Source organism: Chaetodon auriga, chromosome 4 (assembly GCF_051107435.1).
Source record: "Chaetodon auriga isolate fChaAug3 chromosome 4, fChaAug3.hap1, whole genome shotgun sequence".
In the NCBI taxonomy this organism is placed as follows: domain Eukaryota; kingdom Metazoa; phylum Chordata; class Actinopteri; order Chaetodontiformes; family Chaetodontidae; genus Chaetodon; species Chaetodon auriga.
In genome coordinates, this window is record NC_135077.1 from 11,420,333 (window position 1) to 11,433,293 (window position 12,961).

At 41.1% G+C, this 12,961-nt stretch overlaps 2 protein-coding genes across 3 annotated transcripts in view; one reads left to right on the forward strand and one right to left on the reverse strand.

The window, feature by feature from the left end:
• ctnna2 (catenin (cadherin-associated protein), alpha 2) overlaps positions 1 to 12,961 on the forward strand; it is a 320,502-nt gene that overhangs the window by 194,960 nt on the left and 112,581 nt on the right. The gene's annotated exons all lie outside the window — the stretch shown is intronic.
• Positions 5,476 to 9,999, reverse strand: lrrtm1 (leucine rich repeat transmembrane neuronal 1). Its single transcript, XM_076727978.1, has one exon. The coding sequence runs from the start codon at positions 8,731 to 8,733 to the stop codon at positions 7,156 to 7,158; it is 1,578 nt and encodes a 525-aa protein (XP_076584093.1). The 5' UTR covers positions 8,734 to 9,999; the 3' UTR covers positions 5,476 to 7,155.

Here is a 12,961-nt window from a genome sequence, read left to right on the forward strand (position 1 = left end):
CAGCTATGGACATAAAAGGTTGTCTTTCTGCTCTTCCTCTTTTTGCTATTGATGTCTGTCGCAAGTTAGACATTAAACGCACCATTGGTTTAACTATGGTACCGCAGGCTCCCCGGCCTATGCAATGCAAACACTCCGCTGTACTCTGCCATAGAGCACCCCATTTCACAGCAAGGTGTTGCACTCTTAAACAGTTTGAGTGTGTCTGAGAAAAGTCTGTCATCTCTAATTGAATGATACAGTTGTACATAAGGACGCTTTAACATTGTATATCTGAGTATATCAATTTTATGCAAAAAAGTATATATTTTAACAAGGTTTTTCTTTTCTCTCCATGTCTCTTTTGGCATTCTTTATGGATCCAATGGTCTTCTGCCCTGCATTTAATAGGTAAGTCCATCTTTTGCTTTTGTTTTGACGTCTCTGGGCTGAATTAGCTTCTACGCATTGGCCGTCACAATGAGAATGTTTGCGAAAATTGCACCTTAAGTACTTGCTGAACCAGGGATGTGTTTTAGCACAATGGTATTGTGAACAGTGAACAGATTCCCTTTGCTCAGCTGACACTTGGAGAATGGGGCAATTTCATTCATGCAGCCAATTGGCTACTGGAGAGATGCCAATCTGCCCTCACAGATAGGAAAGAGAGAGGGAGCAAGGAGAGCGGGTAGAATAGCATTTATTCATCCTGACACTGATCAGATAAATGGGAAATGATAAATGCTGTCTATTTTTACTTCCCTTAACCTGTACTAACTTTTCATTCAAAAAGAAGCTCCGACAGTCTTGCCGCTCCATACCTTTGAAACACTTAATCAATGTGCTTTTTGGGATTCAGTTTTATTTGAGGTGACTATCTAGCTATGAATAATGAAGCGTGATTCAGTTGTCTTGATGACTCATTTAGCATAAATGTTGAAGAAGTGGAGCTGATGTCTGTCTGCTTGGCAAAATACACAGTCATCACATAAGAAGACAAAAAAGGCATTGTTTTCAATTCATTTTTTATTCTCTTTCTTTGCATCTGTTTGTTTGAGTTGAGCTGTTGGTGCCTACATCCAGCACAGTGAATCTAAATGTTCACTCGGGGCAGCTTATTCGATAGCTGCTGAAGAGGCCAGAATGGCATTATCGCTGTGTTTTTAAGTTTGAGGTATTTGAGATAATGGGTCAACTGAGCCCTTAACTATTTACAAGAATAACTTTGTCATTATTGAAATGATTAATTATTTTTGCACATGGTAGGCTCCTATGCACTTACAGTCCCGCAGAAATCACAGTCGTGCATGTTATTGATCTCCTTTTCCTTGTGTGGTTGCTAGAGCACGTGTTAGACACATGTCTTTAGGCATCTCATTTAATACGACCATTTGTGGGACTAATGACACATGAGGGACAGAACTAGATTGGAAAAAAATATAAAAAAACCTGCATGACCTGCAAGATCCATGGTGTACAAATGTGACCCTAAATTATCTTGGATTTTGCTTGATATCACATCAGGGGCAATCTGTAAAGGTAAGTCCAGTCCTAGATAAAGCTTTGTCGTTCCGCCACCATAATACTCTGAATATTAGGCGCTGACCCACATCTGCTCTTACCGGTTACACAGAGTCCCAGATGCAGGCCCAGCTGTTGCCATGTATTATCTCACTGACTGACCCTGAAGCTTTATGTTAAATGCAAGACATAACATTGTCATGGGTTAATCCAATTTAGCAACAGCAAGAAAGTTACCCACAAAATACACTCTCATAATAATGACAAAAATAATGATGACCCCTAGTTCATTGTGATCCTCTCCTACCCTCTGACTCACTGTAATGAATATTCAGCTGCCAACTTTGTACCCATTGTCTAACCAGCCTCACCTTCCTCAGCAGACACCACTGCTCTACCTACAGTACCATATGTATGTAAGAATAATGACTCCTCAGCCATTATTATTAATTCAGTGTTGCTTGAGTATGGTCCATGTAAATGAAGCAGTGGGCGTAGAGAGCTATAGGCTGCCTGGAGATTTTGCTTGAGTGATGAATGTAATTATTGTGACCTATTGGACGTGTGTCTGTTAGTATTTTAGCAGTTTATTCAATGTTCATTAGGCGAGACTTTAGACGTAAACTATAAACTTGCTTCAATTTAACATCCAAATCTATTATTTAAAGGAGATCTCTCTGTATGTGTGAGAGAAATTTCCATTCGCTGCCCTCTAATTAATTGCCAGCTTGTGCTTGTAGGTTATGTAAACGCCTGGATTTTGTTTGTAGCCATGTAGGATTCAGTGCAGTAATAGCACATTTATAACACAGACAGCAGCAGTATTTGGAAGGAGGAAGAGATGGGACTTTACAACACGAGTGAAAATGGTGTGTCAGAGGTTTTGGATTCAAAGATAATGTTGATGATAATTAGAATATTGATCCTGATAACCCACCTGTTATAAAAGAAGCAGGGGAAAGCCACCCACTCATTGTCATTAGTCATCGCCAGCTCCTTACAGTCTACTGCAGTACATGCTGCCATCCATGATTTAGCTCTCCATCCAGTTATGAGGGGGTGTTGAGCGTTTATTATGCAGCACAGTCCTAGTCCCAATGAGATGGCAGAATGTTGCATGATCAATACCCCTCACAGGAAGCCAGGTAAATTTATTTTTAAGGGATTTGTTTGCATCTCTAAGGTCCCCTGCACAGATCTGCAAAGTGATGTTTTGTCACTGATGCACACATACACCACTGCACAGGATGTACATGCAGGCACACTGACATAAACATGCACACGCCATTTTTGTAGAGTGTATTCCACTGCTGTTTTTATGTCATCGAAAAACTATTCAGGGTTTTTTTTTCCACCCATTTTCTGTGTGAACAAGCCTTTAACAGGGCCAGTTGTGAGTGCTTGCTGATTGATAGTGAAGCTAAATTGTGTTTACTGGGATGTCAGCTAGCAACTACCTGTACAGTTTGAGCCTTGCCAGGTTTCTCCATTGTAGGTGTTTGACCTTTAGCTCTGACCCATGCCTGACACACAGAATGCCCCACTTTTTACACAACAGACCCTTACGACTTTTCTCATTTCATTGTCGTGACCTTTACTCTTTGTGTCAGTTACTTTACCCCCACATCCATCTCTCTTTTGTGACTTCTTGTCTCTGCATTGCACTCATAACAGTCCAGGACATCACATGATTTCCAGGTCTGTTGTGGGTATTTATAACCCCAGATGTACACAAACGTAACTGCATGTGCACATAAACCTGCACCACATGCTCAGTTTTGTACATATAAGGTAGAAGACAATAGCTTCAGACCTATTAACATGTGCCTTGTACATACAACCCCTCTCCATCCTCTGGCTGGCAAACAGCTGCAGCTCTGCAAAGAGTAGAACAAATGAGCCCAACTGCTCTTAAGAGAAACAGAATCTTGACCTTTTATTTCTGACCGATCGCTGATTGGTGTAAGACAGTCACTGAATCACCATGTTGACCACTAATCATCTTTGAAATCAATAATCATTTTGCATACAGATAAAACATATCATCCTCATCCATCAGTTTACGCTTGAAAATGTGAGGGAGAGATGAATGCATTTGTTATCACTTTAATCGTTTTGGTTACCACTCATCTATTTTTATTTTTACTCAACATCATCAATCAAGGCATTTATAATGGATGCTGTCGGAGAGCACATATCTCCCCTCAGGGAATTATCACTCCAGACTTAGGTCAAGCAGAGATTTGATCTGTTGTCAGTTAGATGAATTGATGTTTTTCCCTATATTTACTGTGTTTTACGGACAGAAGGAGAGAGTGTGTGAGAGACAAGGTAAAGGTGAGTAGGGATAGAGGTAAGTCTAAAGTAGTTTAATGTCAGCCCTCAGGACCCAAAGCTTTTGAAATATTCAGAACCATTCTCCATCACCTTTTACCCTGGTTGCTTGTTCAAGAAAAGAGCGAAATGAAATCAATAATGGTGCCAGTGCTGGCCTCAATGCCAGGCATCATCCAATATTTATACAAATGAAGCTTCACAACCTCAAATTTACCCAGCAGTTTCATGTTTAAGGTGCTCTGAAGGACTTGAAGGGGGTGAAAATTCTGGGCAGGATGTGAAGATGAGAGAATAAAATAAATCTGTGTTCCCTTTGCGATGCCCTCCCGTACATACTAAAGCCATTTGCATTTTCATGATATGCCAGGTTATGATTAACAGCTGGGTTGAGTCTTGAAGTGGGACGCACTCGGTCCCATAAACAAGAAATGGATCATAAATCCCACGTGGCAATTTTAAGCCGTTACCATTCCCCAAAATGTGTCCTGTAACAAATAGCCTGAAAGTTTAGTGCTTTTGTTGCTTGAGCACAACATGCACTGCATGCAGACTATTAAATTAGTTGTTCACCAGAGTGAATCACCCCATTAAAAGCCAAAAAACATGAAATTACATTGTGGGTATATTGCTCACACTGCAGCTTTATTTTTTTTGTCATGGCCCCTTCCTCAGACATTGGTTTGATGTTAATGACTGATACAGCGTCCCTTTACTGTCACAGACCGCTGAGGTCAGTTTCAGATGAAAACTCATGATTCAGCGCCATTTGGTGTTTATATGTGTGAGGACAAACTCCCTGAACACAGCTGTGAGCAGAAACTCAGAAGTACAGACACATGTAGTTTTGAGAACTGACTGATGAATTCCATGTTGAAAATTTTTATGAAATTTTAAAGGTAACCTTTTCAAACTTATCTGATATCTAATATATCTAATATATATCCCATGTATTTATATAACAACATGAAATGCATGTTTGCTACCACCTGCATTTGTTGAAGAATGGAATAAGAAAATAGTTTCAGTTTCATGCACTCAAGGGCAAATCACTGAACTCCCAGCATATCCTCCATATTAATAAGGATGATTAGTTTGTGATTGGATTTTACCTGAGTGAAATCCATTGAGCTGTGGGAGGAAAAGAAGGTAATTTGATATGTATATCCCCCTCCAGGATTTGACCATCGAGTGATTATAAGAATTACCACAAATTTAATCAATAATTTTCAAAAGCTTACAATTTTGTCCAATCCCTGCAATAATTCCACAAAATGCTGTAAAATATATTTTCAGCTAAAAATATTTCATTTCAGTGCTACTGATAATGAGCCTTGGTCAAATAAAATTATTCCTCAGCCCCTGCAAAACCATTTTTTTTCTGACACATTATTCCCTCAGGGACCTCAGGCCTTACTCCCAGGCTCTGTGTCCCCCACGAAAAGCATCACAAAATGCAACAAACCATCTCTAACCCTATAAGACCCAAGTGTTACTGGTTTTTCTGACCCTTTGTTGCATATTGTACACCAGAAAACCAGAACACCAAGAGCACTTACAGTGTTGTTGATAAGTCTGAAGATGACATTGTACTCTTATTGGAACTAATTATGTAATGATTGTCAGTGAGTTCTTAAAACATTTTTTTTTATTCCTGCTGACTTACAAGTTGTAAACATTATCTTAATTTAGCGCAAAAATAACACAAAAATGATGCAAACTGATGCACTGAACTTTTTTCAAAAAAAGCTGCTGCAAATTCAGTATATTGACGTTGCCCCTGCTGTGCAGAGTATGGTGCACAATAGATAGAATGCAGCCACAGTATGAGAAAATGCACACTAGAGAGCAGTCTGTTCCCTCTTTCTGCAGTCGTTGTGATCCTCCATCTCCTTCTCACTGCAACCCCCCACCCCTCACCACACGCACACGCACACACACACGCACACACATTCACACAACATACTGCTCTTGTCAAAGGACCCAGTAAACACAACATCTGTCAGTGCACTAATTTACACAATGAACACCAGAGGAAGAAGGATATATATACACCTCAAAATGGCCTTGTATTTAACAAACATTTTACATCACATGAAAACACAGTGAAGAATACTGTATGTGCAAATCTTCCTTTAAGCTGCTGGATAATTTCTTCAATGTTTCTGATACAATCTGACATTGTATTTTGATTTAAGTATGCATGGTTGCAATGATTGTTGTCTTCAGTGTGCTTGATTCAGTGAAAGGAGGCATCACTCCTCTGTGAAAGCCAAAGAGTGAGAGGCAATGAGAGGCATAGCTTTAGATCTTTGACACTCTGCTTTCTTTACTTGGATGGTACACAAATAGTGATATAATAATATGAAAATATGCTAACTGATTCATAGCTCATTTGAATCTATTCTCAGAAAGGCAATGGGAAGGGGGAAAGAAACTACACTGACAGCGAGCCAACACAGTGAATGATAGAACAACAAATATGAGAGTTAAAACAGAGAAGAGATCTAAAATTCAGACCATGGATTTTACATTGACGATGAGATGCAGATATCCCTCTGCCCCTTTTATTTTTTTGTATTTCATTTTATTTTTTTTGGTTGGATACACTGCAGAGACATGGCTCTCCAGTCTACGAGCACTAAGACTGCATCATTCATCCTTTCTGACAGTGTCTCACGTAAAAATGAGTTTACTGTGAATAGCAATTCATTTATTTAAACTTTTTTTGTAGTTTACAAAAGAAATAGATTATCTTGTATCATTTTTTGTCCACACTTGCACTTCTTTTAACATATTTTACACAGACTTTAATTTTTACATTTTAATTGAACTTAAACATGTTTTTTTTTATATTTTAAATGCTAGTCAAATATTGTGTTCACCATAATACAAATGGTTTGTTTTTTTCTTTTTTCTTCTTTTGTGTGTCCCCAGTTTGTTTTTAAACAATAATTAAATGTCCTGAAGTAGAAAGACACATTAAAGCTCAAATATCCACCCATGAGAGAAAAGCCTCAGTGCCCACAATGTATTCCTCTCTGTGTTTCTGTAGAACATCAACAGGTCCAAGAGTCAGGTGGCCATTATGCCCTGTGGCCTCAAATCAGCAGTAGATAGCAGTAGCAGTAAATCCACCACGAAATAGTCAGCTGCATAAAGCACACTCCTTCCACATCACAGTGAGACGCTGTGTAAAAAGTGTCCAAAAGATCCCTTTATTCCGTCTGTCCCGCAATATTCCCCTCCCCTGTGGATCCAAAAAAGGGATTTACCGTATATCCAGATAATCACAGGTAAAGACGTACTCACAAAGCAGGGTCACACCTCACATTCCCGAGAAGGTTGCTGTTGGCAAGTGCAAGAGCCATATTCATTGATGATTACCAGAGCTCCCTCAATGTGGTTGGGTTTATAGTCAACATAGTACTCGGGTGTAGAAATCGCAGCCATCTGCTGCATGCTTTGCTTTTGCTTCTGCTTACGGCGCTGACTGCTGAAGCACTGCCTCAGTTGTCTTATTCCGGCTGGAAAGCACTTCCATGCCACATACAACATGAGCACTATGATGAGAAAGGAAAAAATGAGTGCCATGGTGCCAGTCACCACCTTGTGGATCTGCATGGTGCTCTCCAAGTCATCATGGCCCACTGTGACAGTGAAAGAACTGGTGACCACCTCACTACCCTCACCCTCATAAGGGTTGGGAGTAAATGGGCCCAGGAAAACAGAGCCTCCCTGGGCCAGATCCCTCGTGGAGGCGTACAGGCCTGCTGTAGTTATCTCCATTGGGGGATCCTCACACAGCTGAAAAGCGTAGACAGCATCCAACACATCCTCGCCCTGTGCGGTGTCAGGGCTTGAACACAGCAGAGAATTGTCACGCTGGCCTCGGAAGGCACTCAGCCAAGATGCCAAGGCACACACGTTGCGACTGCACTCCCAGTCATTTCCTGCCAGGGTAATGCTGTCCAGAGATGACCATGAATCCAGGATGTGCTGGTCCAAAGAGGTCAACCGATTGGAGTCTAGCATCAAAACCTTAAGGTTGGGCGCGCTCTCAAAAACATGTGGCTCAATGTATTCGATTTCATTGGCTGACAGGTCAATCTTCTCTAAAAAATGCCATGTCCATTCCAGTGTATTGACAACAATGGTAGCACGATTGTTGTGCATGTACAGAGTGCGTAAAGAGATGAGGCGAGGGAAGTGGGCTAGGTTGACTTTAACTAGCTCGTTGTGCTCAAGATGCAACTCAGTCAACTTGAAGAGGCCAGCGAAGGAGTTTCGTGCCAGGCTCTGCAGTTGGTTGTATCCCAAGTCTAGAAACTGCATGCTCCGGCAGTCTTGAAAAATCCGCACTGGCACAAATTTGAGGGCATTGTAACGCAAATGCAAATTGGTGAGCTTTCTAAGGCCGTGGAACAGGTCAGGCTCAAGTGCCTGCAGCCTGTTGTATGAGAGGTCCAGGATACGCAGGTTTGGGAGGGGCCTAAAGGTACCATTTGGCAGGCTCTCAATCCGGTTGCTGCTGAGGTCCAACTCCTTGACCCTTCTTAGCCTGTCAAATGCACCCTCCTCGACAATGTCAATGTTGTTGTGATCTAGGTAGAGCCAGGTGAGTTGTGACAGACCAGCCAACTGGCCTTCACGCAGCTCGGTCAAGTTATTCTCTCTCATGGACAGGCCCATGGCGCTGCTCAGATTGCGGGGAATGTCTGTGAGGTTGAGCCCCTCGCAGTACAGCAGCTTGCTGTCGCAGCGGCACAGCTTTGGACAAACCCCTTCTACCAAGGGAACCGTTCTTAGAAAAATGCCCAATAAACACAGTATCAACCCAGGGGGCTTCTTCAGTGGCCACTTTAAGTACAGTCCAATTAGAAGGAAATCCATTAGCATAAATATCCAGGGATGCCACCGAGAAAATGTCCATTGAACCACTCTGGATATTATTTTTGCACTTATCACATCATATTTATTACATCATATTTAATTAATTCAATAATCTGTTTCATTCCGTTTTTGTATTTTAGCCGTAGACAGTGATTATATTTCTTTTATTTTGTCAACCGAGGGAGTCCTTTTCAAAAATGCGAAGGATTAAGGGCAAGTCTCTTTGCTTATGTTAGATATCAAGCAGTGGGTGGAGAGTAGAGGGGATGAAGAAAAAATTGTCCTCATTGATCGATCTTATTTGAAAAGATTCCTACTCACCCCTATCCAAAGCTGACAATCTCCATTCAGCGTCTCGCTTTGTGCCTCAACACTAATTATGTGCGAATCTAAAAAAGACCCCACTGTGGCACAAATTCTCCCCCCCTCCCTTCTCTCTTTTCAGTGGACACCAGATCCTTGGCAGGCTTACAATGTCTTAGTTCTCCTCAAGTGAAAGAGCCAGAAAGAGAAGGAATCCAAGTAGCTTTCAGCGAGATGGTAGGAAGTGCAAGTTCCCCTGTCTGCATGCATGAGCTCTGTCTCTTTTGCTCCTCCGCAGTCCTCTGCTGCAATGATCAGAGGGGAGAAGAGACAACCAGAGAAAGGAAAAAAAAGACCAGTAAAAAAATCTTTTAAATATCTGTCTTGCTCTTTTCTCCTCCCCTTCCTGCTTAAGTTACAGCCGATCTGTCAACACATATTATCGTCCATCTCTGGAAGCAATCACTGACTTGTAAGGTTTAAATCCATTCAAGCGGGTAATCATGCTTTCAGTGACGGATGCAAGGAGGAAAAAAAAAAAAGGATTTAAAGAGGTGAACCCTGTTCACTGTTTTCTTGTGTGACAGTATTCCTTGTCATCTCAGTGGCTCATCTCCGTTAAGAAGCTGCTCGCATCCCCTGTGGCTCGCAGTTTTCGTTCACTCCCTTGCTCTCCTGGTGTTTTCTCAGCCAGCTGGAAGAGGCTGCTGAGGGCTGGTGCTGGTAGGCAGGCAGGGGCGGTAAATGTGGGAAGCAAAGGAGCGCGCAATCCCTTGCAGCAGAGCAGTACACTGACAGCGCATGCAGAAGCACCTTCTGTTCACTGAGTGTCGTAAGCCACTCACAATTCAGAGTGCTCGCTCTCTTTCCCTCACTCTCTTGCTCTCTTTCCCTTGATCGCTCACTCACTTTTTCATGCTGCTCCCCTCCTCTTCCTCTCTCTCCCCTCTTCCCTCCTCGCTTTCCTCTTGCTGTGTTTTTCTCTATGCCTGAGACATTTACATATTCAGAATGGGCTGGGCTTAAACCAGGAGCTTTAATGAAACCCCCCCTCCTCATCTCTCTCTCGCTCTCTCTCCCTCCTTCACTGACTGTAATGAATTGGGCCATATAATGTCTGCCTTCTTTGACGTTGCTGTGAGAAAGCAGTTTTCTGATTTCAGAGTTGCAAAATAACATTTATCTAATGGGACACCTTCCAAAAAGGGTGGCCTACATTAGTTCCACCCCTAAAACAGAGAACCATTTGCATGCATATTAACAACCAGAGAGTCCACATATAGGAGAACGAAAGAAGAAGAAATCATGTAATTAAAATTCACTGTATACTCTCTCAGATCACAAGTAAATCCATACAACACAAAAGTAATTAATTTCAGTAACATCTTCATGTTTATCCAATGGTTTCCCATTTGGCTTTATGGAATGATTCAATGTCAGTCTGTTAATAATTATTGTGGCCTTGCCAGCAAGAAAGGCTAGAGTAGAGTGAGTCAAGGCTGGAGTGTGACAATCCTCATTTGATCCAAGTGTCACGTCGCCAGGCCTGCTATGTCATTGTCAGTTATGGACGGGCTCTTCTAAATACAGATGTAATTGCTTGCCACGTAATATTAGCATAAAGCTATAGCATAAATATTCTTCTCTGAAGGTCCACTCTCTACTTGCTTAACACTTCTCTGGAATCACTCCTAGCCTTGTCATCGTGCTCCCATTAATTTTCTATGACAATGAGCTGTGACAGGGCCTTACAGTCCTCATAACAGCCAAGTTTCGAACCATGTAACCTTTTTTTCTCTACTAACAGGTGCCATAACCCCCCCCCCACACACACACACACACACACACACACTCCATTATGGTGACATGCAGAAAGCCTACCACATACTGAAAAAATAAATATCTTATAATATCCTCTGATGGAGGAGGTCAAAAACAAGAATAAACACATCCAGTATGTTGTATTGCAAACAGCTTTTCTTATATAAGGGAGTTATAACTGGTGGTTTAGCTCTATTAACTAGATCTAATAATAATGATACATTTTCATTTTTATAGACATTGAAATGTTTCTGCAGATGTCTGTTCATGTGTTCTTCTTTGGCAGTCAATTACTGTGATGCTATTGTTTGTGTTGGAGCTGGTAGGATGGTATTAGCATTAGCTGTAGAATAGATGGCTAACGGAGACAGGACTTTTGACAACTTCTACGTTTGACTGTCCATACCAGCCATATTTTATCAGGCCTCTGCTCATACATGAATGAAGGAGTTAAATATGAAATGTACTAAATCTGGAGAGTTAGCTTCAGTGCTGCAGGGAACAGGGAAGTTCAGTTCATCATATACGGCAGCTTGGTCAGTGACCTTATGCTTCAGACTATGGCGCTCTGAGCACCCCTCTAGTGTCAGTTTTGCACATGCAGAGGTCCTCATCCAGTTAACAACATCGGGGTCAGAATAACATTTGGTTTCACATGGGACATGAATCCTCTGTATCTGGACTTTTCTCGCCTTCTCTTACCACCTCATTTGACATGTTGGAAGTTAGAACGGGTTGTCTATAGAAGTCTCTTGGACTCCCCTGCATGTTGAAAAATGATGCTAAGGGATATCCAGTGCCTTAAACAGTGACACCAAGGGGTCAAGCCAAGCGTATCTATGTGGCAATTTGGGCGTGAGAACATGTTGAGTTAGATGGTTTTAAGTGCGTCTTATCAGACAAAGAGTCCACACCCTGTGGTAAAACACAACAGACATTTCTGACTGGTACATTGCCAACATTTTAAGCTGTTGTCTGCTATGCAAACCATGGCTGCATTTATCTAACTGAGCTTAACTGAAAAACAGTGGATCATAGGCCAAAATTTAGGTGTCAGTTTATGTTGTGGGCAGTATTCTAATCGTTGAATACAGATAGATACATAATGATGCAGATATCTTTTTGGATTACATAAGAAAAAAATGCAGAGTGGGTTCGCCCATGCCAGTGTAATGCCAAAGGCTTTTGTGGGCAGCACATCAGAAATGTTTTCATAGTGTACATTATACACAATAAATGTGCAAGATTTAATGGGGCACATAGGTATTTTCTTCGAGCATTTAACAAAAAAAAAAAATCTCTCAATCTCTCTTCAATTTATCAGTGTTAAATACTCATCTCTCATCTCTCATCACTTTCCATTTTCATTTTCAGTTTCTTTAACATGTTCAGCAATTCTTTGCCTGGAATCAGTTGTACAAGTTGTACAAAAGTAGTATTGCCCATGGTTAATCTGAAGTGGATCCTACACTGGTTAGCAAATCTTAAGAAATTTGTAGACTTTTTAGAAAGGCTAATAAATGAAGACAGTTTATCTTGCTGCATCACGAGGAGCCTAGTTTGAAAATGGGGTGGGAGTTTGGCTCTCTATTTGATTACCATCATTATATCAATGAACCACAATTACCTAACAGCCCTGTACTTTGTTCTGACCCTGTCTGACATCAGACAACTTAACCTTAGATACTCCATCCACCACCAAAGCTTCGCAATGCTCACAAAATGTTCTTAACATTTAAGTGACACTAAAGAACTGGCGGCTATTATACACAACCCAAACAAAAGCTTTTTTTTTTCTTCAAATGTGATTGATATTCTCTTTTGTTTTTAATTCCACGTTTCCTTGATTGATACATTGTTCTCTGATTTTCATTTTCATCAAGAGAACTCATTTGCAGATCTACCAAAGTTAAGTTGTTCGATGGAGATGCAATAATAACCTCTAACATTTGTGCAAGCTTCATATGACAGTAAGGTTTCCACACAAACGTTGCTCTGAGTTTCTTTTTTTATTATTATTCATTTTGCACATTTTGCATTAAACTTTCCAGATCTGATCCACTTTTTTAATTCAACCATGCTCGGTTTGACAGTGACACAGATTTCCTGA

Excerpts from the sequence above, each read along its gene's own strand:
- lrrtm1 (XM_076727978.1), bottom strand. The coding sequence starts at position 8,733 with ATGCTAATGGATTTCCTTCTAATTGGACTGTACTTAAAGTGGCCACTG.